Source organism: Coloeus monedula, assembly GCF_965178545.1.
Source record: "Coloeus monedula genome assembly, chromosome: 10".
Taxonomy (NCBI): Eukaryota; Metazoa; Chordata; class Aves; order Passeriformes; family Corvidae; genus Coloeus; species Coloeus monedula.
In genome coordinates, this window is record NC_138790.1 from 6,435,984 (window position 1) to 6,463,181 (window position 27,198).

A 27,198-nucleotide genomic window follows, 5' to 3' on the forward strand; every position below is an offset into this window, starting at 1 on the left:
CATGCTGAAACTCTGATCCAGCCTTTTTGAATTTGATGTGAAGTGGTGGTGCTCATTGTATATCCAGCATGTTGATGGACTGAAAATCTGGCAGTATGGCCAGCAAATTATTACCCTCACTAACGTTTAAATCACAGTTCTGATTTAAACTGCCAGGCCAAGGCTTTCCTATGCTCAGTCTGCACGAAAACATGGGACTATGATGGAGCATAAAAACATCTGCAAATGATACTGCACAAAGCAATGCTGGTCTTATCCTCTGTGTGGTGTGTGTACAATTATAGACAGTTTCTAGCTATGATCTTACTCTTAGTTTCTAAGAAAAGCTTTTTAAAAAAAAAAAATGCATGGGCAGATATTGGCTAAAGCATTTGGAAGAGAATTGCCCCTTAGCCATGGTTTTATAAGCACTGTTTTTCCAAAGTATTGATCCATAAATTAACTCATTTCGAGAGATCAGGTTTTTATTTTTGATGGAACGCTTCCAGTACAGTGCTACTCCACTGGACCTAATGGTAACATTCTTACTGGCTTCAGTGAAATCAGGATTTAGGTGCAAGCTGCACCCTACAGCTCTCATTTGCTTCCCTAAAACTGCAGTTCAACATTTGAAAACAAGGCTATCTGGAGGCCCCTTGCTAAGGCTCTGAAAGGGTGATGTCTATCGAGAGTAAAAAAGTAGCTTACAAAGTCTAAAACTCCAGCATCTTGTTTTATACCTAACAGTCCTTTTTTGGTATAGTCAAGAATTATGGTATGCACACATTTATAGAGTTTAGTATGTTTAATTGGCATTTCTAAAAATAGTTTTATTTGCAGTCATTTTTTTTCAAAGTTATTTCCTAAAAATATTTTATTCTAACTATACAGCTCTAATGTGGTCTTCATTTCTGTGTTTGCTCTTGTCACTGATGATGTTCAGTACTAGCATTTGGAGAGTTGGTGTCAAGTCTGTAAATTCTATTGTTCTTCTCTCCTGTAGCAGCAGTAGGCTCACTGTACCTTCTTAAAGACCTGCTTACATGTGACTCCACACACTCTTATTTCCTAGGAAGAAAAAATAGTTAAAACCCACAACTTTTATTTAGGACACAAACATTATAGATTCACGTGTAAGTCCAGCTTAATTTGAGTTCACAATTTTCTACTAAATTAGATTGGGTGGCTTGTCTATATTTTAGCCTGCTTTTCATCCTAACAGAAGCCATCTGGTTTGGATTTGTCTTCTGCTAAAAGGTGGAGTAAGGGAAGTTATTTTGGGGTCTCAGATCTTAAAGGGCCAAATATGTTCCTGGGGCACTATTCTCTATTTGCAGTGTATATAACTGCTTTAGGTCTTTGAAATGGGAATTCTCTGTTTTGGATACATAAGAAAGTGGGGATGGATTTACCTCACCAGTTCTGAATCTGTGTGGTGATGACTGGTAGCTCAAGCCTACAAATTCAGAAATCAGGATCCACTTTGGCAACACAGAGATCATGGCTACAAAAGGCAGGTAACTGTACAGAATATTTGACCCACGTCTATCAACCAGCCCAGCAGTGAGATGTGACTGAGCCTGACCACACTGGATGCATAATGCTGTTCCTTTGTGTTCCACAAGAGCTCTTCAAAAACCCCCTTGCTAATCTTTGGATCGCTGTGAGCTGGGCATAAGTAGGGGCAGTGTCTACATCTTGGGCTCAGATTTGTGAGACTGCTGCTGTTTGCCTGTTTACCCACCTCTGTTCCTGAAACTCCTTAAGTTTAACCTGAGAAGTGCCTGGGATGTGTGCCTGTGGCAACTGGTTTAGGTGCAAGAAAAAATAGTGTGGAAGCTTGTAAGGGATATAAAGACAATGATTATGTATGACCTAGAAGAGATGCACTTTCCAGTTCAAGATGAGGCTTTTAATAAAGCTCCCAGAATATTTTGAGGAAGTTACGCACATTTCTTATGGGGGACTTTGATAAAATGATTTTAAGAAACCTTAAACTAGGTCAATAACCTTAATTGACATATGTTGTTAGACCCCAGAAAGAGAAAGTGCTTCATGCTGAATTGGTGGAACAACAGATTAATCCTGTGACTTCAGTTAGGACCTGTTTTGTTCCCTACTGGAGAGGTAACCCAGAAGGAGGAGTGTGCAGTAAGGGCTGAGAGATCTGCTGACAGTGACAAAAACTATGGAGCAGAAGCAATCAATACAATAGAAAAGGGCAATAAAACACAAAAGGAAATGGGGAATGGTCAAACAAGTCACTCACATAAAATAAAATCTAAAAAGAACTACAGAGTACAGACCACAGAATGAAATGAAGAAAATAGGAAGCGATAAACTACTAAAGGATGTGGTCCCACTCCCTGCAGAACTGTGACAAGAATAAATTAACACTTGGCTCTTTGAGTAAAGTTCAGTAGGATCATAAAGCTATTGAAGTATCAATGCTTTAAAGGTAACTGCTCATTGTATCAAAGCACTCTCAAAAGTACAGGACCTAGTAATCTTAGCTGGTCAAAATAAGATACTAAAGGGGACTCTTCACTGTATTTTTAATTGAGAGAGTTGCATTAACAAGGATTAGAGAAATAAAAAGGACATCTTCTGAAGTTTATGAAATACAAGAAGTGAGAAAATTGAAATATTGAGGAGTGGGCTCTGAAGTGCTTGGTTACTTCCTTTGCATGAATTAATTTTGTACTGACTTCTGCGTACATGAGAGACAGATTGTGGCAAATTGTCCAAGTGCCAGTGAGTGAATGCATGAGCTGGCAGGTATGATCCAGAATTCTTCCCAGCCTTCTGAAAAGCAGCATCAGAGCAGTTAGACTACCCTGAGCTACCTTAACTTGCAGTAGACACACGTATTTGAGCAACTGAATCTCAGCTTCTGACTTTTATAATCAACCTCCTGAAAGGGACAAGTATAGAAAGTGGTCTGGGCATGGAGCTCCATGGCCAGGTTGTGTGGCTAGAACAGGAATCAGAGTAAGGATAGCAGAAACCAGGGCTAAAGGAATTGATGTTGGGGACAGAAGATGGGAAGAGATAATGCCTGGGAGCTAGCAAGGGCCAGAAACCAGGATGCCAGTCCAGAGAAATCCAAGAGCAACTGGTGCTGCTGTTTATGTATGTGCAGAGAGGAATGCACAGCTGTGTATGACTGAGAGCAGCCAGGTGTAAGCTGAACTTCTAGGCCAGGCGTTGTAATGGGTAATTGAGACCTGTTTGCCAGCAGAGAACCTGAAAGGGCTGATGCCTGGTGTGCAGCTGGGAGGCAGTGTGGAAATACTGAAAAATGCTTCATGGAGGGAAAGTGTATGCACAGGAAATTCGGGCATCTCCTTTTTAATGCTTCCTCCCCTCCTTTAGGTGAGCCCATGGCCTCATCTATAAATTCATCACTTACACAGCAACTTTCTCCCTACCTGTGCTGCGTCAAGTCCAGATGGTAAGACCTGTCACATACATTCCTTTCCTAAACTGGATTCTGGGACCTCCAATACTTTCTCAAAATTATGTTTATTAATAAGGGGCTTGAGGTACTTCTGCAAAGACTTCATAACTTTGCTACTGATTTGAACATTTAGAGGATATCCATTTAGATTGCCGAATGCTAATAGTACTGCACAGTGAAGAGAAATGGAGTTTGGAGTTTATTATCTCAGCAGGAAGACTGCCTTTTACCCACACTGATGAGAGAGTGAGGATGCTATAAAGAGTTATAGGAAAAATGAATAGGCATCTTCTTTCAGGTCCTGTTAATTTAGAAAGATAAAAATGATGATCTGAACAAACATCAATTTCAAAAACTTAATTGCTGTTTTAGTTCTCTAGACTATAATGTAGTGTGGCCTGTAATTATTTTAAAAGAAGAATGGTGTATTTTTCCTTTATTGTTGGGTGCTCAGTTTCACAGCTCACATACTGAGTATTTTACAGACTGTGTGAGGGACATTCTGTTAAATGTCTTCCTTGTGTGAACGTTTCAGCCTGGTGTGTCTGGACAGACACTGAGCACAGAAAGAACATTTGAAACTGTCAGGCTTTGTAAGGGACATAAAAACATAATGGCTCCAAATGAAATTGTTGCTTTAGAAACAAGTCAAATGCTGCACCAATACATAATTATATCAAAGTAGGCCAAAATAACATAGCCCATTCCCTGCTGTGTTTTATCTAACCATTTTAATAGAGTGGCATTCAAAACCTCTTACATGATCTTACCAGGTGCATTTCATCTCCTTCAATCCACTGGGTCCAACCACGGCCTTCTTTCTCTCCATTCTGTACACAAAGCAGCTTATCTCCATCCCAAGACACCGTAGTCTAACAAAACAGACATGTTTGGTATTACTGTAATATTCTCTGATATTGGGATTAGTTTCTGTGAAGCAAAACTTATCTCTAATGATTAGTGTATCTCATAAAAAGAATGATTGTAGAGTGTTGTACCACTTAGGATAATTACAAAATAAATGAGCTTGAACAGAAAGTTGCTGCCCAACTGCCTGCCAAAAACTGGAGGGATGAGATAAAGCAAGAAAAAATACCATCAAAATCATTGTGTAAGAACACACTCCTCTCTCCCTGCTGAAAAATACAGCAGCAGAAGGGCCCTGCAGCCTAGCACTGTATTTGCAAAAGGAGCTGAAAACATAAGATCCAGTTTGTTTTTTTCCACCGTGATTCCCCAGGTGCTCTACCTGAAAAAATTCCCATTTACTGGCACTATGGATGAACAAAGCTTTTGAATACTGAGCTGGTTTTTCCTCATGTCTCAATCTGCCTTCCTTCATCAAGCAGAGTGGTTTGGAAGTATCAGCAAGCTGGGAACTTTGCCAGCATCCTGCTTTTTGCAACTGAGGCTGGGGAACTAGTTGAACCGGGACTGGCAGAGTAAGTCAAGAGTCAGGTGCAGTAACCAACACTGCACTTTTGTGAATATTGGTGCTGTCCTGAGTGGTTCAGTAAAACCTGATTCATAAAACTCCTTAAATGTATGACAGTGCATCCTACAGCTTGTTACTCTGGTTAGCATTTACTGAAAATTTGCCTTTCACATCCCCCTAAGATAAAGAGAAGCAGTGCTCTGTAAAATATTTAAAGAGGGAAGAGTAGTGACAGTTTGTGCTCCATGAGGATAGTGTAACAATATTAGCACATGGCTTTTAAATCAGCTTGTTTGATGGGACTCTGAGGACTAAATATAGAATTACTGTCTACCTTGTAAAAGTCTTCAGCCACTGCTTGCATGAGTAGTTAGATATGGAGAGATGATGAATTCTGATTTGCCATTAAAGGACATTTACTGCATCCATCCTGTGTAGCTTCTAGGGAAGAAGTCAGCCTACATTTTTCCTTCTGGTAATTAAAACCAGTTCAACACTCAAAAACTATCCATTCCTATTTATTTAATCTGTGTATGTCACAAACAATTAATTCTTAAATGATAACCATGACAGCCACTATCTTTGAATGAGTGCAGGCAGCAGCCTCCTCCTGTGGGAAGCTTTAGACTAAACAAGCATGGAAAATGAATCACTACAAAGAGTGCCAGGATAGATAATGATAGGCAAGGCAATAGTATTGATCCCATCAGTCTGTCTGTACCACATGGGGGCTCTGAAAGACTAACTCATGTGTTCTTGCTAAAAATCTCTCTAATTTAGAAAATGCATTCACAAATTCTTCTGTTCTCTTTTGTAAAGTGATGTATTTAAACCAAGCAGTAGATAACATTTTATGAAACCATATCCTTTAAATACAAAAAATGCTAATGCAGGAAGGAACAACACATTTGGGTAAAGCTGTAGTTAATGTGGTCGCCATAACCTAAATCCTTTTCCATATCTGAATCTGCAGATATCCACTGAAAAGATAGAAGATAACAAATAATAGGAGTCAAAGCAAATAATGTCTAATTTATATGGTACCATATCTACGGATTTCTGATTCTAAAAAATGAATATAACAGAAAAAGAATGATGATTTGTAGATGTGAGGGATACTGTGGAATGAAGCATTTGTATGTGCAACTTTGCTTAGTAACTGCACTTATTTGTATCCACTGAGTATTAGCTCAGCATAGTTTAATCTTTAGTCTAGCTTAACAGTTAAATTTTGTGGGCTTATATGTGAATTCAGAGGCAATATACCATGATAAAGTAGGATCCAACTTTATTAATCCTACTAATGTTCAAAGTCAGTTGTGAATGTTATCACACGCGATAATATTCACTGACTTAGTACACTTGGGGGAAATAGAGAAATATTTGTAGCAGCACAAGGAAATGTTAACTTTTTAGCCTCCAAGGGTGATTGAAATTGTTTCATCTCAGAAAACAACACACTTTTTTTCTCAGGATTTGTTGTTTTTCCAGTCAAGATTAGATATTGCTTTTTGCAATTTGGTGATAACCACGAAGAGTCTAAACCCACAGACATTAACCAAGCTGTCTTATCACACAATATTCTCAGGTATCCTCTGCATTCCCTTTGAGAAATATAAATACTGAGGGGATATGAGTAAACCATACAATTTCGGATTTCTGTATGTAGCTATTTTGCTCTGAAGGTTATAAAGGGCAGAATATATTGCAAGAGAACATAACGTCATTTTCTTTGTAAGCAGGAACAACAACTTTATGACAGTAAGATTAATCAGTGGCATCTGTATCCTTTCTTTAGGTCAAACTGTAATGTCTCAATGTCTCTTTTATTAAACTAATACACAAGATAGAAAATTCTCTTTCAAGTCAGATTGAAACACGTCCTTCCACACACAGTGTTAGTCGAGGTTGAAGTTGCTCTGGCTGTTAATGTGCACTGGCTGCTGCGAACATTCCACCCTCTACAACACCTAAACCAGAGCAATGCTTGCTTTACAACATTCCAAAATATTTGAATTAGAACATAAAAATAATACTCCAGAAATACTGCAGGGCAAATGCTGTACATATAATCTCTCTTGCTGTATCTAAGAGCAAGTATTTATTTTTGAAGACTGGATCAGGATATCGCCACGGTATAATCAGGAGCCAAGCACTTGTAGACTGCTAAGGCAGTTCTGTATGACCCTTTGGTTCCTCCTATTTTGCTCTCCTGGCACACACTCTCAAGACAAAGAAACACTTTACCTTTTATGTAAAGCTACTTTTCTTAGAAAAGTATGCCTTTGTAATTGACCTTGTTTGCCCCCATTTTGGTAATAGCATTACCTAAGGTCTGCCTTATTACAGAGGCCGAGCTACTGCCACTGACCCGGAATGACTGAAAATCTTTGCCAGGCTTTGGTGGACATGGCAGGCCCAGGCAGACAGCTCCTATTCTTTATCCTCTTCCATAAGAGGAGGAGAGTTAGACAAACTCAGAAGACTCTGGAAAGCGGCAGTTTCCAGTAACAGAACCAACTAGTTGAAAATGGAGTATTTCTCTAAAACTGAAGACTGTCTTTTCAAGCATCTTGTACTACTTGCATAATAAATGGAAGACATTGTTTATGCCTTTCCACTACATAGTACATAATCTAGTTCACCATAAGCAAGTTTGTATCTTGCTTACTTACCACCTGATCATACTTAAACCTAAGGTGAACTTCCTAAGTCAAGTGCATGTAATTCTGTAGGAAACTTCAATAGAAAATGGTGATGAGTGCAATTAGTCAACAGTGCTATTAACAGTACTAAAGGAATGCATGGAAAGGTAACGGAGTGAGGTAAAAAACAGGGAGTCTTGCCTCAATTTAACTCTTCTCAAAAATTCCAACCACCAATATTGCATATTTTTCAGATTATGTACACTTTATTCTTGAGGTGTAATACTAGAGAATGGAGCTCCTCTGGGAAGTGAAAAAGCATTTGAAGCCTGAGAACAGAAAAAAAGTTCAAATTCTCTTTAGTTTTATGGTATGGTTTCTGTAGTCTTTCACTTTTTGTGTGCTTTGATATTCTCTCATTACTTGGGCGCCCACATACTTTTTTTAGTGATTTAATCTTTTTGTGTTATGAAGATTTAAATTTATATGCATAGCACTACCTGGATCTTCCTGAATATTAAAGCTGGAGGAAATTATAATTAAAGTATTCTCATTACTGTTTCAATCTATGAGATGAGGTAGATTTAGTAAGTGAAATATTAAGTAAATCCCAAACAAATTATTGACTACGTATCTGCTTTTTCTTTAGTAGCAGTAACCGTAGTGAAATCTGGCACTATTTCAGCTTCCAGTGGCAAATCATACTGACCCACAGCCAGAGATAATGATCTTTGTAATTTACTGAAATAGTCATCAAACATGTTGTCAGAGTACTTTGCATTTCCCAGTAAGGTCTAAGTGCAAAGATATTTGGTGCTGGCTCTGCACAATGTTTCTCACTCCCCTGCTGGCAATTCCTGTGTGCCTGCTTGGGTCAGGCACTCAGCAGTTGAAGGTACAGAATGTATTTTACAGATCAATGGAAGAAAATAACTTTTTTCAAAGTAGTTAATGAACATTTTTTGTTAATGCTACATAGATTTTTGACACATTGCCTTTATAAGTATGAATTGTACCTACCACCTTTCATCAAAAATACATTATTGATTTCCTATCTGTAGGAGAAACACAGCAGTACCAGTTCTATTTTTCTCCTGCTTCCCTCAGAGTGTTGCCTCTATATATGGAGCACCAAATGACTGCAAAGCTATGAGTGCACGACACACTCCCATCTCAATCCAGTAATTCTCTGCTTGGGAGAATGACAGGCCATTTTACAACTGTAATTCTGATCTAAGAACGATTAAAAAATGGAAAGTCATTTTTTTAGGTCAGATGAAACAGAAAAATCCAATTCGAGCTGTGCCTTGTAAATAACACCAAAGAAAATATCCTAGAACTTTTGGTAAAACACAGTAATATATCCAACAAAGTATTTAATAGCTTCTCAAGATAAACCATTTCATCTGTACTTAGTATCAAAGTGATATAAAAACCTCCTGTAAGCAGTTTTTTTGGGAAAACATGAAGTGTTGATAGAATAAACTAACCTTGATGCCACAGACAAATAGCTGCAAGGGGGGAATTCTGCCATGTGATCACTCCCTATGGCCTCTGTGCAGGAGGCTGCTCCCAGGGGAATACAGCCTTGGTGAGCTTTGTCACCTCTCCACCCTGAAACCCCTTTTATCTCATCACATCTGCATCTGGAAGTTCAGCCACAGAGAGAGAAACTACCGAGAAAATAACAACAAACCCAACAGAGCATTTCCTGGAAGGATTCCTGGGCTTTATCTCCAGATACTGGTGCTGGACAAAGGCTGAACCTATTTAGCCATGCTGTAGCTCAGTCATGGCAAAGTCTTCTTTGCTTCTGTCATTGTCAGCATCTCCAGTGGCAGCATTGCTAGAAAAGAGGCTTAGGATTGTACTGAAAAATTTTAGATGAAAGGTAAGCTGTTGTCAGATAGGATCAGGTCTTAATGTTCGAATTTCTTATTTTGAATCCTTGCTCATAAGGGCAACAGAGGAAAGTGAAGACTAGAGGTATGTTCCAGGGAGCAGGAAGTAAATGTGCAAAAGCTCCAGGCTATGCAGCTGACAATATGTGGGAGGAGGAGGACAATATTTTAGACAGTGCATATTGTTTTATTTCTTAGGAATGGTGGATTTTTTCTCACTGAAATAAAATTGTATACAAATAATACAAAAATAGGAAAACTTGTGCATATCCCATGCCAGAAAAAAAAGTAAAACCCGTCGCATCCTATTCACTCTGTGCAAAGATCAGAATCGATTCTAAGACACTTACTGTTTAAATTAATGGGTATAACTGATTTATCCCCTGTGTAATTTTAGCAAGATGCAATTGTATGTAACACTAATGGTTTGTCATTCAAAATTGGATTTGTTAAGTCTGGTTCTCAGCTTTTCAGCTAATTCTTTCTGATTGCACTTTCTGCATTCATAACTCTCAGAGCTGTTTAGAGTTCACAAAAAAGCTGAAATACTAAACCTATCCAAACCCACCTTCCCTGCAGAACTTTAGTATGCTAGCAGAAATTTTGTGAATAACTAGCTCAAAAGCTTCTAATCAGTCTCGTGGTTTAGACATTAATCCAGCACTGCAAAATGTGAAGTTTATGACATCTTAAATTATACAGCAAAAGATTCAGATCATCTCATTTGCTATCACCGTGCAAATGTGCTGAGCACATCACTTACAGGTAGTAACAGTAATGCCAAAGGAGCAAGCAGGGTGGAACAAGGCAAGAAAAAGAAAACTGCTCCTCCCCACTGAGGCACAGAGACAGAATGGACCAGAGTCCATTCTGAGAGAGCCTGAGATAGACCCAGGAGTGGACTTCTGCTCTCTGGAGCCTCAAAGAGGTTGACTGGAGGACTTTTCTTCCTCACCTGTTGAGAGCAGTTTGTAAAAGGTGAGAAATACCAGCAGAAAACTATCATGAAGTCTACCTCTTTTAAATTATACCTCCCTCTTCCCCAAAATAAAAAATCAGTAATTATGCCAATGAGGAGCTGGGGAAATTACAGTACTACAGAGACAGGAGGCACTAAATCTGAGAGAAGACAAGCCCCAGCAACAGTGATTCTAGAATAATGCTTGTTCCACCAAAGTACATGAGAAAACACTTACAAGCCCAAAAGGGCAGCACTGGAAGGGTAAAGAAATAAAACAGCTAAATCAGAGGGATCGGGTAAAGACATATTGCTGATCTTGCATCTTGCTAGACAGCCACAATTTATTTTGAATCTTCTCACCCTGTGGGAGATCCCTCCTGCAATTCCATGTACTGGAATGTTGTTTGTTGGTTGTTGTTTTTCTGGCAGCAAAGCCTTAATTCCAAAACCTGCTCTGAACTAGATTAACAGCTGTGAATTCCATTTGTGTAACACAGGAACCTGCCTAAATAGTTAAAGAAGCTTAATGAATGTGATTTTGTAACAGGGCTTTATTCTGACCTTGAAGTGGTATAAATCAAATTATATCCAGAACAACTAACTCCACTGCATTTTTCCTGAATACAAACTCAAGAGGAATCAGTGTCACATTCAGCACGTTTGTTAATTAAAACGGAGCCAGGATCAGTTTCAAACAACTTCCTACCTTCAGTCAGATATGTTACATGTCACAGAAGGGCCAGTCAGGTGTCTGTGAACAGTCCTTATGTGGCTGTTTTAAACATTAACTGACACTTCACATGGTAAGATGTATTATAGATCTGACATGTGAATTCTACAACTCCCAAATCCTCCTCATCCTACCCCACCCCAGCCAATCTTAACTATGACTAGAAGTTCTATTAGTTCCAAAAAGGAACCCTAAACACCTACTTGATAACTTATTCATGGTTATATTCCACTTGTATTCAGTTTTAGATAATGAAATGGTTAAGATGTATTATTTCCCACTTTCAGTTTAAAACTCTTGCAGTTTTCTCTGTTTCCCAATCCCCTGCCTTTGTCCTTTCACTCCCTGCTTCAATGGAAGAAGAAAATTACTGTATCAGAGAGCACAAGGTTCTAAGTTACCAAAGCACCTCTCATATGCTTGGACAAATACTCAGTTATAACACAACTGTTCTCAGTTATACAAGAAATTCTGCTGTTCTATATTTAGAACATAAAATCTTGATTTTTTATCAGATTGCTTGCCCTTAGTCTCTGCCAAAAGAGATTAAGTCTGCATAGTGTAAGACAAAGCAATTCAGTCTTTCAAATGCCTGAACAGTAGAGAATAATTATAATGCAAAAGTTTTCTCTGACTTTAGCAGAAAAGTGATCAGAAAAACAAAAATTTTAGGAAAGTAATTTTTGCATCTGAGCTATCCAATTCTCAATCTGCTTTGACTCATTGGATGCAAAGACTTGCAATGTGAATCTTCAGCCTTTGTTTCAGCATTTTAAGGTTTTTCACTTAACTTTTTCATAATTTCTTTACTAAATACTAAGTAAATTGCACTGTGAAGGTACAGAAGGCTTGTGTGCCATGTTCTTATGTGCTGGTACTTATTTCACATTGTAGATGTTTCATCAGCTTCACTGGTTATTACTGAGAGTGAAAAAGGGAAGCACAACTATCTCCTGATGAATGAGAGATACTTTCAGAGATGGCTTTGTATTAATTGTTTCAATAAGGTCTTCCTCTTGCATGCACAGTAAATTTTTTCCTAATGTCAAAACTTCAACTTACTTCTAAAATAAGTATCAGCAAAACTTTTTAGCCTTTACTCCTCACGGACAGTATTGATTTGGAATTACTGTAGTTACACTCTACCCTGACTGACTCAAGGATATGTTTTACAGCTGAAAGGTGAACACAATTTCAGTGAATTACACACGGGATCTAACCTGTTCACCGTGCTGATATTATTTTTACAGATATGTTAACTCTAGCTAGATGATATATTCTTCATTAAAAGAAAAAACAATCTATCCTTATAGGATGAATTACTTCTACGGTTATTTTTGCTGGTCTCCTGATGATGCTCTGCTGTACAGATTAATGTTTAATGTGTAATTTGTCTTATCCATGTTACTTTGTACTGCTCATACATTGAGCTACTTGGATAAAACTTGCCCAGTGGTCTGCTCAGTCCACATATAAATAACAATAATTGATTCACAATCTCTCCCATTACACAGGTTGACTATTAATGATTAAGCCATTTATGGCATGCAGTTCCACAAGCTCTACATGAACAAATGGAACACCAAGAATGATATTCAACCTTTGCTTTTATGGTGGTTTTCTTCGTAACACCACTCAGGGAGTGGTCCGGTATCTCTTACAACCTCCATGACTCTTCTTTCACAAGACTCCTTCTGCACCTTTGGAGTTATTTTGCTGTTTATTTTGCCTGACATTATGGTTACCAGATTTGGACTGAAGTCACTTCAGATGTACTATTTTGCCGTTGACAAAACAGAGGTCTCATGTAGAAAAGAAATGTTTAATAAGAAAATTGAACTATAAAGTGTGATATGCTGCAACAGGGCAAATAAAGCACCAGTGGTCAGAGACCTGAACTGTCCAGCTACAGCTGGAGACCATAAAGAGACACGGAGATCTCTGGGGTGTTTTGGTGGAATTACACCCCTAAGTCCTTCCTAAAAAAAACTCAGTCAGTCAGTGACTACCCCTAGTTGTTTGGGTTTTTTGTTTGTTTGTTTGTAACAGGCAAGAAGGTGCTGATACCTTCTGCTTCCAAGGCTGAAAAAGCATTTTCCACTGAACAGTAAATAGATAAATGTTTGAGTAACCTTTGAAAGTAGGCTGAACTAGGTTCTACTCCAAATCTAACAGCTGTTGTAGTGAGTAAAATGATCTCTCTCTAGATTCTTCTTTCTGGTTTAACATTTTGAATCTTTCCCTTATCACTCAATGTAGCAGAATAGGTTAGAGAATTTTAGCTTGTTAAAATTTTTTTCCACCACATAGAGAATGGTTTAGTTCTCCTTTAGATGGGAATTTAGTGGTATTTAAGTACAGATAATGCTTAGACAGGGACAGTTCTGTGCACACCCAAACCTTTTTAACAGATGTTTTGAGCATTGGTGTCTTTGATGGTAATTCAATCACCTCAGTCTTAAATCTTTCCTTGGGCTCGTAACTGTTCAGTGAATCTGCACCTCAGTATCCTGATTAACAGCATTCCAGGAGCCAAAACCACATTATGCCATTGGGGCACTTTCCTAAATACAAAGGCCCCTCCCTTCTGAGAATTTTGTATTCTGCACTCTCATCAAACTTGCACCCCCCGTAATATGGACTACAGAGGGACTCTGAGGCACTCAGTAGCCAACCATTCTTTTTCTCTGGTCTTCACAATTTTTCCCTTTCCTGCCATGATCAGAACAAAAGCAAATTTGCAAATCTTAGTGTGAGAGAAAAGTTTTGGTTTTAAATAGCACTATCTTTTTAAGAATGGAAACCTATTCATTCTCTTTTATGAGATTCCTCCTCTAGAGTCCCTCCTGAGATAATTTTCTTTTATTTGTCAGCTTCCTCACTGTAGAATACTGGCAGTGTCATGCTGTCAAAGTAATAGCTGAGAACTTGCTATTCTCAAGTTTTTCCCCTGTAAATTGATATTTATCATTCCTAAGTTAAAAAGCAAAAAGAGCTCATAAGACAGAGCTATTGTAAAACAAAGTCCTCAGTGTTTGCTTATTCATTTCAGTAAGATTTGTTCCAGTGGGGTAGTTAAGTGTGTGCTCTAATAAATACACTCAGGAAATTTTTAAGCACTTGGCTATTCTTAAGGGAGCAGTGCCTGACCTTGCAATCAGTGGATTTCCTCTACTGTAAAACCTTACTCATTAAAGAGGTTCTGGAAGTGACCCTAGATGTCCTTTTGACTAACAAATACCCTAGTATAAACGAGCATAGCTTCCCTGAGGTTATTATTCACTGATTGATAAAATCGCTTTGTGCTCCTGATTAAAATCAGCATTCCTCTAATACAAAGGCATGCTCAACACTGTAGGTACATCTTGGCAAACTGAGAAGTATAGAAATAATTTCAGGAATAGCCACCAAGGATGGTTAAAAGATGTGTTCTGTGGAAGGCCTCATATTATCAATATTCCTTTCTGTCCACTGTTACAGTTCTACTTCTTACCATGCACTTGCGATCATCCACCCCAGATAAATCCTCCTCAAACTCCTTCCCTACATCAAATTCCATGATGTAGTTTCTAAAAGTGCTTAGCGTTTTAATGATCACATGATCCCCGTTCTGAAGGATTTCTTTGTCAGGCTTTAGCAAGTTCGCTATTTTTCTTACAGCAACATTTACATCTGAAAAAGAAAAAAAATTATTTTTATCCAAAAAAGTCTTCCACAAAAAGAAGCTTGTCGCTTCTAGGGAGAACTAAAATGAACAAAGATAAATAGATGTCCAAATTTTTCAAACCAGCCTTCTCATCCGGAAAAAGTCTGTAACTGAATTCTTATAACTTTAATAACTTAATGCTTCAATTTTCTGATTATGTGGAATCTTTAAAAAATGCCATTTGTATTTGACAGTTAACAAAGACTTGACTATTCCAATAGAAATACTAACACAACATCAAATACAAACACACAGAATTGCATAAAGTACTGTATTGAATCTTTAATAAATATAAAAACTTTATTTTACTGCTTTTCAAATTATAGGAGTTTTTTTATGTTTGGAATCTACCACTTACCTCTTCAAGCTATGTAGTTTAATACCTATTAATGTAAGCTTCAAGACGGTAAAAAGTACAGGCTGCTTAAGGCAAAACAATTTTGCTTAAGGCAATTCTTAAAGTGCATTTCTGAAAAAAATATTTCTCACAAAAATGACTTATAACTGCACAAGAAAAAACAGATTCATGTAAAGAATAAGAGAGGTGGCATTTATTGATTATTTATTCAAGAAGTATGAAGGGAACCTTACCCAGTGCTTTCAGATACTCCTCAAAATTGTCATTGCTGATCATTTTCCAGTAGCCATTGAAGTCTGCAGGCATCCCTAATTCAGGTGATTGTCAAAACCAAAGGCTCAGAGCTGTGGGTTGATTCTGCACCACACAACTCTCTGCCTTTCTTTGCGGCAAGTTTGAACTCTGGTTTCTTTTATCTCATTTTTTAGACCATGGAGCTATGCAAGTCCTTCTAATCTGATTATTGTTGAAGTGCTGCATTTAAATCCTTCCACTAGGCTGAACCTCTGAGATTTCTAATGACAACAGGATGACTTCGTTTAAAATGAATGAAATATTCACCTTTCATATCGCTTGTGTAAGGGAAATCCATTTTAATCATACTACTCTTCATTTTTCATGCCACTCAAAAAAACCCCCTTTCAGATAGCTTTAGTTAAGGATATTAGCCAAAGCTATAAAAGTGCTTATGCGTTTTTTGAGGCAAATTCTTTCTTGAATATGTTTCAGCTACTTTATGCTTTCTTTCAAGAAAACAATCATAGAGACTCATTCAGTGAAAGCCACCTGTGTATGGTATTCCTTTCACTTGTTCCACAAGCTCCTTAATTCTAGAGAACCACCACAGAAGCTGCTTGACCAACTGGGGGCTCAAAAGGACCAGTTAGATGGACACTTGTATTAAGAAGCACTGGTTAGCTCTGAACAGTGATAAATGCTACACCACTACTGAATGAATGCTTTCAGTTAAGAAACTTTGAAACACAGAGGTAGAACTTCATATTCTTTGAAAGTGACTTCTGTCAGAAATGAAATACACTGAACCAGCACAACAGGCAACCAGCATAGAAGAGCACGGATTTTTCCTGCTAACATTAGAGCTCAAATACTGAGTGTCTCAGATGTTTTCATATGGTAAAGCTGAAGTCCCTATTGGATATATTATCTACTCTGGGGCTTTGGCAGTTGCTTGCTCTTATAGGAGACTCTGGATCAGAGAAGAAAAGAAACCTACTTTAAATATGGGGATGAGGACTGTCTGTCCTTTGAAAACCCAGAGGCTTAGAAGCAGTATAAGTAGCACGTGCATTTTTAAGTACTTGCATGAAAGAAGATTTATTTCCAGCTCTTGTCCAAATTGCCAAAAATCAAAAAAGTTATTCAGGATCTTATAATGTCAAATTTTAGAAGCAATGTATATTTAAACATATCGCTCTCTCTCTCAAGTTATGATTCATTGTATTTTGCTGTTTTAGAACAGTAAGGATTACAGAATTACAAGTTAGGAAAGTGCTGTGTTTGACCCTTAAGTCATATTTATTGACTTATTGAAAATATTGAAGTCTTAAGAATATTTATTGTAAAGATCTCCTTTCTTTTATTTTCACAAGGAAGCTTTTCTTTGTGCATTTTAAGCTATGCAGCTGAGCATCCCAATTTTCTTGAGCACTACCCCACACATTCATGGATTTAAAACACCACATGATTTCAAGAAATTTTGGACTTTCCTTCATTATTAATAAGAAACAACTTTCTCAAGAAATTTACATGAAAAAACTCCTGGTCTGACTTGGCACACACTGCAGAAATCAGTCACTCAGAGGATTTATTTTTGTGTTATGCAGCTTGAGAGGCTGAAGGAAGCCCCCTTCATTCTTGCGCTCGCTCTCTTCTGTGTAGATATTGTGGTGTGCAATGTAGGCAATAACAGAGTCTGGTATGAGATATTTCACGCTCTGTCCTCTGCACAAGGCAGAGCGTATCTGTGTTGCACTGATTTCATTCTGAATCCACTCTTTCACTAGAAAAATATTGTGCTGAAATTTCGTTAAAAGGTCCGATTCCTGGATATACTGAGATGGATCAGAGCCAGCCCGGCTAATACACACCAAACCGAACTTTTCCACTATTTCTTTGATGTCTTCTTCCTTCCAGAGATTGGGTGTCTTAAATGTCTGCAGAAAATCAGCCCCACAGAGCAGCTTTAATTCTGGTAGAACTGGAAAGACAAAAGGAAATAAGAGATGTCTTATCCTTTTCCAGTCTCCTAGGAAGTTTATACTTAAAATTGGTTTGAACTTGTCAGTTTTAAATTTTTTTTTGAATTTATTTTTAAAATCATCTACCTTTACTCTAGGCTTTTTTGCAGAAGGTTGCAAGAAAAATTCAGTTTAGGTTTTTATGTGTCTGGTCACAATTACTTACTTTATCACCTACTTCATCACTCAAGGCATATTGAATATTATCTCTACACAGTTAAAAAGGAGAATTTTTACTCCACTCAAGCAATCCAAAAGGGGGAAGAAGCAAATAAAGAGAAATACTTTAGCACAAAGATTAGACTTGGTTGAACCTGGCTACTCCACCCCATCCTGCCCTGCTGTTCTTTATTTTCTCTATTTCTTATTTGCTGTTCACTGCCTAAGCCCCAGCGCAGAACTCTTTCCTCAAACTTCTTCTGTAGCACTCATCATTTTTCCATCTGAGCATTGCACAAACATTGACCAGGTATTTTCACAGCCTTGTATTCCTGTGAAATGAAGGGGAAGGATGGAGGTATTGCCTTCCTTTTACACTTATTTGATGGTTAGCACATCTTAAAGTCTTCCACAAACATCTTAAAGGAGACATTCAGAAAGTAAGAAATGTTCCAGTGATGATGCATGAAAAGCATAACTTCTTTCCTCTACCAACTGTAAAGGTCATCAACAACTCATCAACAACCAGGAACAACTGAAATGTATTATTCATGTACAAGAGATGCTATAATACTAGAGGAAAAAGGCAGTGTATCAAAAATCCAGCAGCATCCTAGCCAGTCATAGGACTAGGGAATATGATTAGATAGGAAACTGAAAACTGACATCGCTTCCAGAGCCTGCCATGCTTCTACTGCCAACAGGAGCTTTTCTGGCCAGAAAGGCAGCAAACATCAACATGTCAGCATCACAGCTGCAGTATCCATACACTTTGTCCACTGTCTAATACTAGGAGTAGAATTCTAAGTAATCCCTGTATTTTTCATATTTTTTATTCATACATTTCATGCTTTGCAGAACAAGCAGGACCACAACATACATCTCTGACATAGCTAAAGAGATGCTTATAAAACCAAGAATTCATACAACTCCAAGGTCTCCTATCTGTGTGGGAGTTATTACAAAACAACTGCCCCAGCAGTTACATTGGCATTTGGCATGGCTTGGTTTTGGCAGGCAGCTCCAACCCTCAAAACTCACCAGCTACTGTGTTCAATTTTTTCACTGCTGATCTGGTAAAGCTGTACAGTTTTTAATGCTAAACACAGCATCATGTTTACAGTCATGAACCAACCTGGTTGCTGGCAAGAAAGGGACTCTCCCGTAGACCTTTCTGTGGGATGTTTGTTTCTTATGAACTCCTTGGACTGGAACACTCTGAGCGATTCATTATAATGGTGCCTGCATTTAAAATAAAGGCTTCTGTGTGAGGTAATCCTCTCAGAGATGCAACAAAGCGATTACCTGGCACTCTCCCATTCAAGAACAGGGTCTACTCTTATGCACGTTGGATTTGAATACCATTTGTTAAGAATTTGGCACATTTGTTCTGTCATGAGATTAGTATCAATGTAGTTACATTTTGTGGAATTCACAAGCAATCTCCTTAATGGCATCCTGGTTTGAAAATCCTTTTTGAAATTCTACGGCAATTTTGGCAGCTACTGCATTTAAATCATAGTGGAGGTTTTTTGCCTAAAACAGGACTAAAATCTCACTTCAATCACTAGCTGTAATTTCTTGACTAAATACAACCCCTCATGATAGTGTTTTTATAACGTGTGCTCTGTTTTGAGTAGAAGCCATTCTTGTCCTCTCTTCCCCTCTTCTCCATAAAAATATGTTCCCCGAGTTTTTACCCTGCTGTTTTCCCATTCATTTTAATTAAAAGAATCACAATTCTGAGAAACTAAAAATTCTCCTAAGATTTTTTCACATCTTCTGTGTTTGTATTTTTACTGAATTCAGATCCAGGAAGGCAGGCAAGGATCCCTTTCTCAGTTTTTCCAGGCTTCTGCTACTTTATTTTTTCACCGCTCCTGATCCCTGGTGCCCCCCTGCAATACCGGTATTGCTACCTCATGGCAGTCACCTTTTCCTTCCAAATCAGCACAGCCTTGCTTGTTTAGAATAGTCCCTGCTTTGCACCATCCCAAGCCAGGCTTAAGCATTGTTCATATCCACACAAGCCAAAACTGTTTCAGGAAACAAGCTCCTGGTTTGACAGGACAAGCAGACACAGAATCAAGTCTGTGTCCAATTTCTGTGTATCACATATGGAGCTACAGTGACCATCAGCTCTTATACAACTGCAGCAATGCAAAGATTCTGAGTTCCAAGGAACAGTCTTAAATTCAGTGCACGTACAACGCCCTAGCTGACCTTTTGAATGTCTGCTGTACAGAAGGAATTTACAGGTTAGGGATTTAAAAGTACACTCTTCAAATCATGCAAATACTTTAGCTACAGGAGTAAGTTGCACATGTGTAAAGAAACTACACCCAGACAGGCTGCAAAGCAACCTCCAGTGATTTCTGCTGCTCAGCCATTGGCCAAAGAAACTGCACAGCCAAGAGGTGAGGGACATGTGGCAGTAGAGAGCAGGTACCAATAGCTTGGTCTGCGCCTTCCCACAATTCTAATTTTAATCCTGTCTTGCTGTAAACAGGCTGCTGCTATGTATAGTCAAGTACACTGACTGTGTGTCGTGGTCTGACATTCTTGGGCCATGAGTCAAAAATAAGAACGCTTGGCAAAGAGCTCACTGCAGGACTAACGTTACAAACACTGCAAAATCTGAGCTGCCCCAGGTCTGCTCAGCAGTTCAAGGGCTGGAGGGGGGGGAGGGGGTTACATGACTTTAGAGACACCATAAAGGACAAACCCATCTGCCAGCTTAAGTGTTTTCTGAATGGTGTACGAAGCTTTGAGTAACTATAGAACTCAAGCACAAGCACAACTCAACAAAAGCTGGGTAATGCAGATCTTTGCCAATTTTTAACTGCTCTGTCGTATAGCTGCATGCCAATCAAATCTACAAGAGCAATGAATGCAGTCTTGCTTACTGACAATACTGTTTCCTTGTCTAGGAAGAATACTCACAAACAGCAGGTAAGTGAATAACAACTCTATTACGTTGCCTCCTCTCTAAAAAAAGCCTGGGGATAGTCTCCAAGATTTCCATCCTCATTTAACAGCACTGCCATAAGCGGGATATGAGCTTTGCTTCTTAAGATTCTTTTATGTCACAGCTACTTGGGATCCTCTGCAAAATCCAGAGATTTTGATGAAATGTGACATTTTTATCGCACTCAGTTAAAACAAGTACTGTAGGAAAAGGCCATTCATGTGTTTCAGGACAAAACATTCTAGTGCAGTTAAGTGTACAACTCAAAATACTGATAAGAAGAGACATTTAGGTACAATAATGATTTCTACCTCTGCCATGCAATAGGAAAATCTCTTTCTATAGGTACTGAAGTTTCCTACCTGAGGGAGCTTATAATGAAGGCAGCAGTTAGTCCTTAGTTTTTTGAGGAGGGAAGAACCTATAGATTAACTTTGAAAGCATGTGAAGAACAACTCTACGATAAATCATTGCCTGTTTCTACTTAGTACGGATCCCCTAAAGCCAGCTCTTTTTGCTCTTATTTTTTCACCTGTGACACTTAAAATACAACACAGAGCACAAACACCTACATTTCATCAGAATCCTGCTTCCCCATTCAAGGGATAAGGCTCAGCATTAGATTATGGCACTGGTTCAGCTCATTAATACAGGTCAACATTTGTGGACAAAAAAAGATTTAAGCTCATTTCTCTCCTTAATAAGCAGCCATTTTAACATTTTGTGAATTTACTAATAAAACTAGAGGTTCACTTTCTAGGCAGATGGGAAGTTTAGCTGTTCATACCACATTCATACTACTTTGCATGAGCAGAAAATTACACATACAGGTTTTATTTACTGGACCTCTTGTCCTAAAGAACTCTGAAGTGGATTTATATCTTACAAACCCCATCTTGCAAGCAGTACTCACTTCAGTTGGAGCTGTGCAAGATCCAAGTAGGATCACCTGATCTGTAACATTTGGGACTGCTTCTCTGGAGGAAAGCAGTTTGACTGAATTGAAGTTTAGGACAAAAGCCCCATACCCAGCCAATACTGTAGGACAGTACTTGGTGACTTCTCACACTGGGACATACAGTTATGACTAGAGAAAGAACAGTTTCCTGTAAAGATAGAAAACCTCCCAGCCTGATCCTGTTCTGCTGCCTAGAGGGAAGGGGCAAAAGGAGTAAGTGGATGTCTGTGTTCCCTCAGTGAAGCAAATAAAAGCAGATCTAAAAGGCTCCACCAGTTGTCTTGTAAGTCTGTAGTGAATTCTTATGGATGCTTTTGTAAAGTAACAGGTCAGGCTTTTAACTGCTTTCACACAGAGCCACAAGAGCTTTTGGGGCAGCTGTTGGAAGGCACAATTTAGAGCCCTGAACACCTGTTTCCACTTAGAAAGTAAGCTAGAAAAATGAAGAATCAGTGATAGCTCTTACAGCACATTGTCTGTAGACTTCCATTAAGTCTTTCAGTTTAATGGTATCTGTTACCTTCTGTAGCACCTTTTCCCAAGAGCAGTTAGCACAAGAAGTTTGTGTTTTCATACCCTCCACAATAAATTATTATGCTCCATAATGCATTTATTACCATATGGAAAAGACAGGTTTCAAGGTCCTTGCATCAGGTTTTGGACAACTTGTTTAATTTCTCCTCTCAGCACAGAACCACAGCAAACTGAGACTTAGAAGAAAACATCAGCAGTTATGGGCCTGGGTTTAACTTACCATTAGAGTTAATAAAAAAACTATACAAGGATGTGTGAACAGATAAACCTGGAGGCATAACACTGCTAACATAGCTAATCTGGAACAGAGATACTCTTGAAGAACAAAGTAATTTATAAACTCTCTTACTTTCTGATTGCAATCTCTCTATTACCTTCTTAGAGACTTAAACCCAAGAAAGGTAACATGAGAGCCAAGAACTTTTCCTGCAGAATCCAGCAGTGGCCATAATTTTTCAGAGGCTTTCCACATGCATCCAACTACTTGAAGGACACTTGTGCAGTACTGTGGTTATTACATAGGTCTGGGGAAAGCAAATGAAAGATTCCTAGTGGGGAATCCTGACTTGTTTGCATGTTTTAGAGGAGCAAGTTCTGTGTATTGACATGGCAGCCTGGCAGATTTCTGGCAGTCAGTAATTTCATAAGGACAGGAAAAAGATAACGTAATCACCTTAATACTTTTACTGTCTCTGTCCATGTCTCCTGCTCACTCTCCCAGGGATCCACCCGGATCCAGTCTGATGTCTCTAGTGCCAGTTTAGCCATCGCTACCCGGTGCCTTGCTGAAACCAAGCCTTTCTTCCCATAGTTATCATTGACAGGAGACATTATGCCTTCAATCACCTGGTATCTTCCTTTGAGAAAAAAAGAAAAGAAAAAAAAGAAAATTACGTCCTCTTCACAGAATCTTGAAAATTTAGGGTGGACAGGGCCTTGGGAGCTCACCTAGCCCAATCTCTTCAAAGGATAACTTCCATGGTGAACTTCAAAGTTGATGCTACGAACAACTTGATTTGGTATTGTTTTTAATCCATTCCCAGCAATTACAAAATTAAAATGCAAACGTTTTCTTCCCCTGTGAACTGCTCACAATTACTATCATGTTTATGCTAACCCATGACCCAAAAAGGAAAGCTGTGTAAACAGACAATTTTAAACTAGGTAGCCATAGTCATAATTTATGTTGCAAACTATCGAAATTGTTAGATATAATTAAGTTTCATAGTCCAGTTAGTACAAGCTTTGATACAGCCAGAGCAAAGAATGACTTAATTGACCACTACTTTGTTCTTAAAGATCTAACCATTGTTATTTATCAGAATCACTGTGCCTCTTCTTTGTGTTAAAGCAAGAATTACAACATATTACTGTGTGCAATGCAGCTGTGATTAATGTGATTCAGACAAATCAGAAGATTCAAGCACAGTGATGGGGCTAATGGAGTCTAAAATGAGACTTAGAGCACTGTGCTCCAAACATCAGCCTAGCAGCCACTAAATGCCTTTCTATCTGGCTGATCATGTTAAATACATTTGAAAATATGCCCCTAGTTTTCTACCCCTGTAACATAATGTAATCATTAACACAACAGACTCTTGTTAGATTTTGCAGTTCTGGCCTCAAATCAGGAAACAAAAATTAAGCACCACAATAAGCTGCAACCCTCAAGAAATTGAGAGGAGAGAAAGAGTGTTTCAACTGAACAGAAATGAACAAAATTATTTCTAATGTAACACATGCAATTAAATAACTATGATAAATATGATACTGAAAAGTAAAAAAAATCCTCTTCCTTTTTTCTAATTCAATTATTTTAACAAAGAAACTTCAATTCAGCATGCTACCTTTATTGCTTTGTAAGTAAAATAATATTCCTGATATTTCTGATACTGGCACATGACAATTTAATATTCTAACATGACAGTCTAGTAATGTCACATTTATTTTGAAGTAATAAAATTTTCAAAAGAACTTCATAGAATCAGACTTAAAAAAAACAGCATTAAGAGTCAATGAGATTTACATCCTCTTAAGATGGCAGTTCAAACCGTCCTCTATTTTAAAATATTCCCATTACAGGCAAAATGAGCAAGATAAAATTTTCCAGAAACATGCAAAGATGTGTATATAATTAAGTCCATCTCTTGATCTGAAACTGGAAATAATTTCACTTGATTTATGAACAACAATTATTCTCTCATACTCTGGTATTATACAGTGCTATAACAAATTGTCATTTAAAGGGAAAGAAATTACAGTTTGAATTAATTTCTTGTTTAAAGGGAAGGAAACTGCAGCTTGAATTCACTACTACATTAACCTTATTAAAAGGTTTCTCCTATGCTATGACTTTAGTTTCCACATTTCAGTTTCTTTAAGTTTCTACAGATATAAGTTGTTCCCTTAAATCTCAACTGAATATATTAAATGAAAAATCATATTTCTATGAGATCATGCTAGCCAAGAATGATATGGGTCTGCCATATCCTTGTGAGATGAAAAGATTTCAGTCTCTAGTCCGGCCGAGAGCTGCATAAATGGGATGACATAAGAGCTTCTGATGCTGTATCAGCTTGCTCCAAAGCAGAAAAGAAACCAACTGGAAGAGAAAAATCAAGGTTGGTAACACCTTCAGACAGTCAAACACAGAAATGGTTTGAGAAGATTCACAACTGAGTAACCCAGCACTATGCACACAGGATGCACATGAGAGCCTTCCACATAAAAATACAAGCTTTAGCTGTCAAAATATAGGAAATAATTTTATTACTGGCTCTCAATAACTTGTTTCCTATTCAGTAATTTAAAAGTTCATCTATTTAAATATATCCCCCAATTTTGGCAGGCATGTGGAGAGGAAATCATTAAATTCTGTCTCCATGGGCTTTTCTGAATGTCCACTGCAACTCTCTTCTCTCCCCCATAAATTATTACAGATTACTTCAAACTTTCCTTGGTCCAGAATTATCTTCAAATTCTATTTCTCTGGAATTCTATTTGTTTTCATCATGAAGTATGTTATTATTGTTTGTTCTAAATATGTTGAAAAATCCTCCAGGCCCTTAAGTGGCTTTGCTTTTCAAAATATACCTACCAAAAGCAGGAAAGAAGTTCCTCTTGCTATGAACTTATATTCTCTAAGGACTGTTTAGGAGAACTGGTTATGTTTAGGAAACTAAATATAATAAAAGTAGTGAAACAAAGACTGTCCCTCAAACATGTTAAAGTACATTATTATGGAAAATAGGTATTTAGTTTTCTGTTATAAAGGTGTCACTGAAAATTGTCACAAACACTAACACAAATTGTAATGCTTAATTAGCTTACTAATACTAAAGCAAATTTATCAAATGCCAATTTCATACACAGTTGTTTGTGTATTTTGGTGGGGCTTCTAAAGATTAATTTCTTCTGGTAGTAAGTCTGGAATTCACTGGGAGAAATTATACCAGAGGTAAATAATAGAAATAAGTAACCACTACAGAAAACCAAATAAATTAAACACCTCCATTCATTTAACTCTCCCCCACTACTCATTTTCCTCTCAGCGTCATAGGAAAATACCCAACAGAAGCTCTGCAGCTTTCTGGTGTTACCCTACCCAGCGAACAGGAATAACCTCAGTGCTCTTCCTTCCACCGGTATGTCCAGAGCAGCAGCAACCTAGTGCAACCTTGACCTAGTGCCTGAGTGCTGCTTGATTTCATTCCTTTCCCAACATGCGGCTAAATAAGTATTATGCATAACTATTCCTTCTCAGCTCTGCTGACCAGAACTGCATTTGACACAACCCATTAACAGTGTCACATTTTCCCCCAGTTTTCATAAGATAACAACTCATTATCCTTCACCTTCCCCTTGCATTTGTCTTGCCACAGATAGAAACATGTCTTTCACACCCTCCTCCTTTGCCCTCTATCCTTTTTGGTCTTACCTGGAAACTTGGTGATGTAAATATCCTCTGGAAGCACTTGGGAAACAAGATTAAAAATATCTAAGATAGATTGATTCTAGTACTATTTCTTTGGTCTTTATGGTCAAATGAGGAATACAGTCAGAGGGAAGTAAAAGCACCTGAGAGGTATTAACAAACTGTAAAGGCATCTGCCACAGTCACCACAAGGTTCAAAAAACTTCAAAAAATTTTTAAAACAAGGATTGAATCTCAGAAAATTTTAGCTATGTGTGAGGATGTGTAAAGTGCCAAATTCACATGAGTAGACAGAAAATCCAGATAAAGAGAATGATTTGAGTCATTCAGGGACATACAGCTATGTGTGTTGTATTTAAAAGGCAGCATGACAAGATTTATTGGCTGATATTAACAGAAAAAGGATTAATTACTTGATATGTGACAATGAAACTGCACTTAAAGTAGTAGAAACCCAATAAAATGTCTTACTTAAAATAGGGATGTATGAAAAATAAGATTAGGCAGCATTTGAAACTGAAGTGATGTACAAAAAGCTGGCAGACAGAATTACTGGAGATGCCAGTCAGGATGCACATCAGGGATAGTCACGACATTCACGACAGTGAAACCTGACTCTGAAGTCACAGAATCCTAGAATTGTTAAGGTTGGTAAAGCTCTGTAAGATCACTGAGTCCAACCAGTAACCCAGCACTAAAACATGTCCCCAGGTGCCACATCCACACATCTTTGGAACACTTCCAGGGTTGGTGACTGGAGTGAACTCCAGCCAAGCTATTGCTCAACTCATCATTTCAGCCTGATTTGTGATGGAGCATCACTAGCACCAGAATGAAGCCATTCTCAAGCCTAGGAAACATGCCCCTCACACTAATTAATTCCTCGCTCATTTCAGGCATCCAGGGTGGATGTCAGCTCCAAAATGCACTGTTCTGAGAAGGCAATCACTGACTGCTACCTCAAGTCAGACAAGTCTTGTATAACCACTGTTATCCAGCCCCTCCATCAGCTCCCAGGCTGCAGCTACTGCTTTTTCTCAGCAAATAAGCTCCAATTTCTCCCCTCTTTCCCTGCGTAACCTCAGAAGTAGAAACAGGGCTAAAATCATGAGAGAATGACCAATTAATTTCCTGGGTAGGAATGGTTCTGCTATAAAACAGGCATCCAGAATCAGTCATTTTTATAGCATGTTGCCAACCCCTTCTGCCTGA

At 38.2% G+C, this 27,198-nt stretch overlaps 2 protein-coding genes across 2 annotated transcripts in view; both read right to left on the minus strand.

Annotated features, from left to right (window-relative positions):
• RBP1 (retinol binding protein 1) lies at positions 1 to 15,546 on the minus strand. Its single transcript, XM_082287885.1, has 4 exons — positions 15,409 to 15,546; positions 14,605 to 14,783; positions 4,210 to 4,311; positions 1 to 1,047 (listed from the first exon to the last, which is right to left on the minus strand). Exons 1-4 carry the CDS (start codon positions 15,479 to 15,481, stop codon positions 994 to 996), a joined length of 408 nt encoding a protein of 135 aa, XP_082144011.1. The 5' UTR covers positions 15,482 to 15,546; the 3' UTR covers positions 1 to 993.
• Positions 15,493 to 27,198, minus strand: part of NMNAT3 (nicotinamide nucleotide adenylyltransferase 3) — a 22,241-nt gene continuing 10,535 nt past the window's right edge. Inside the window, exons 3-5 of the mRNA XM_082287884.1 lie at positions 22,726 to 22,909; positions 18,728 to 18,834; positions 15,493 to 17,393 (exon numbers count right to left, since the gene is read on the minus strand). Of these exons, the coding sequence (XP_082144010.1) occupies positions 16,984 to 17,393; positions 18,728 to 18,834; positions 22,726 to 22,909 (701 nt within the window). The 3' untranslated portion in view covers positions 15,493 to 16,983. The remainder of the gene's footprint in view (positions 17,394 to 18,727; positions 18,835 to 22,725; positions 22,910 to 27,198) is intronic.